This window comes from Silene latifolia, chromosome 11 (genome assembly GCF_048544455.1).
Source record: "Silene latifolia isolate original U9 population chromosome 11, ASM4854445v1, whole genome shotgun sequence".
Lineage (NCBI taxonomy): Eukaryota > Viridiplantae > Streptophyta > Magnoliopsida > Caryophyllales > Caryophyllaceae > Silene > Silene latifolia.
The window spans coordinates 98,016,319-98,018,315 of NC_133536.1; the positions used below are offsets into that span (position 1 = coordinate 98,016,319).

Below are 1,997 nucleotides of genomic sequence, written 5' to 3' on the forward strand. Positions count from 1 at the left end.
CAGTGTAGTCATCTGCAAACTCCTGGACAAGGGACAGTATGAAGGTACATCTTTAGTACTATGAAGGTACGTTTGGGATAATAATCGAAAAGGTGTGTATGTAAACAACCACATCTAACAAAGAAAATATTTCAAAGTAAATCTTGAAAAGGAATAGTGAATACTTCGAGAATCAATGGATATACCTCCGGAGACGAGTACGAAATTGGAGATTTTGTATAAGTACTAACATCACTCGACACTCTCCGCACTTTTTCAACCACTTGTCTACATGGATGAGAAAATCTAATTCTTTCCATCGAACGACCTTTTACACGACCAAGACCAAACTGACCAGCTTCCATCTCCTGCTTTTCCCTTGAGAAAAGTGCAGCAGATGTCCAATTCAAAAGAGTAAGTAATCTCTTTCTACGAATCATTTTTCATGGACAACACGGTCAACATAAACAAGCTGCAAGTAAAAACAGGATTATGACTGGAAAATGACAAGTTTTAAAATCATAATAACTAACAATAGATGTAACTCAGAAGATTTGTACCATTAGAAACAGGAGAGGTCCACCAAAGTGATTCTTCTTCCCCTTCTTGACCCAATCCTTTGTGTTAGACCGCAAACTCTCAATGACAAATTGACACCAATCAAGCTGACCAATGGCAGACACATTCCTCAGCGATTTTAGTACATGGTGATTGACGAACGGCTTCTGATTGTTGCGCATTAACAAAGAGACAGCAAGCACCATAAAATTAATCTTAAATTGATCACTGTAATCATCATGACAAATAATATGCTCTGCAAGGGTCTTGATATCCACTTGACCATCAACATGAAATTGAGCTTTCCAATGCGCATAAAACGCATCACATTCTGCATCTTCGTCACTACAGCATGAAAGTAAAACTGGTTTTCCTCCAATTGGGAGGCCAACAGCATCATGAATACAAGAAGCAGAAACACGAAAGCGCTGTTTATCAGGTAGAATGATGAAATCCGAATACGGGTTGTAGTTCTCAATTAACCAATAACCAAGGCGTAAAGGAAGCCTTGTAACCCTTAGCCAGAACAATGAAGAAAAACCGATCTCTTCCAGAGCACACCATTGATTGTAATCAAGGTGTCGAATGACATCAACAAAACTTTTAGGTGACATCCGGGTGGTAATACGGGAGAACATTGGAGTAGGATCATCAACAGTAGGACTGAGGTTGTTCAACCTTGGAGAACTACGGCGTGTAACAGTTCCAGGATCGCCTTTGCGCTTCAATAACTGAAAGTAGTTTTGCATGTAATATTAATGAGTTGTGTTGTGTTTTACACGTTTCACGAAGAAATGTCCTATCACTTTTATTGAAATGTGCATGATCTACAACAATAATGTGCACGCAATTATGACCTTTTGCATGTGGTTTTAAATTGATGCTACTTACGTTAAAAGTACTTAAAATTCAACAAAAATCCAAAAAAGCACAAATTAGATCAAACTAAAAAACAACAAACAAATCGAAATGTATAGGCAAGTTACGAAATCAACAAACAATGCGACAAATACAAATTATGATAGCATGCAAATGAAAACGCAAATTTCGATTTTAACAACTATACTGAACTCAAAATTCATCAATAAATGAATAATCCGGCAAAATGAACATAAGAAACATTAATTTAGGTTACAGTAGAGTTACATAAAACGGACTAAATAAATTAAGGATGAAATCGAAAAAAGCTTGAAGCTAAACTGTATATACCTTCATGACGAAATAGGTAAGAGAAAATCCAACAGAAAGACGAAAATGCAACTCTACAGAGAATAAGGAGAGAGAAATAGTTGAAAGCTTAACAAAGAAGGTCGGAATCCATGGTTGAAAGCTTAACGAAGAAGCGCGAGGTAAATTTCAGGAAAAAAGAAAGACAAAGCCCTCAAGTTTCGGTAAAGGAGCGCGCGTTATAGGCCCTTAGATTAGCCGCGTCAGACAAGATCCAACGACTGACGCGCGTT

At 37.5% G+C, this 1,997-nt stretch overlaps 1 protein-coding gene across 1 annotated transcript; it reads right to left on the reverse strand.

The window, feature by feature from the left end:
- Positions 1 to 395: 395 nt before the first annotated feature.
- LOC141613704 (uncharacterized) lies at positions 396 to 1,286 on the reverse strand. Its single transcript, XM_074432448.1, has 2 exons — positions 540 to 1,286; positions 396 to 451 (listed from the first exon to the last, which is right to left on the reverse strand). The coding sequence occupies exons 1-2, from the start codon at positions 1,284 to 1,286 to the stop codon at positions 416 to 418; spliced, it is 783 nt and encodes a 260-aa protein (XP_074288549.1). The 3' UTR covers positions 396 to 415.
- Between the last annotated feature and the right edge of the window lie 711 nt (positions 1,287 to 1,997).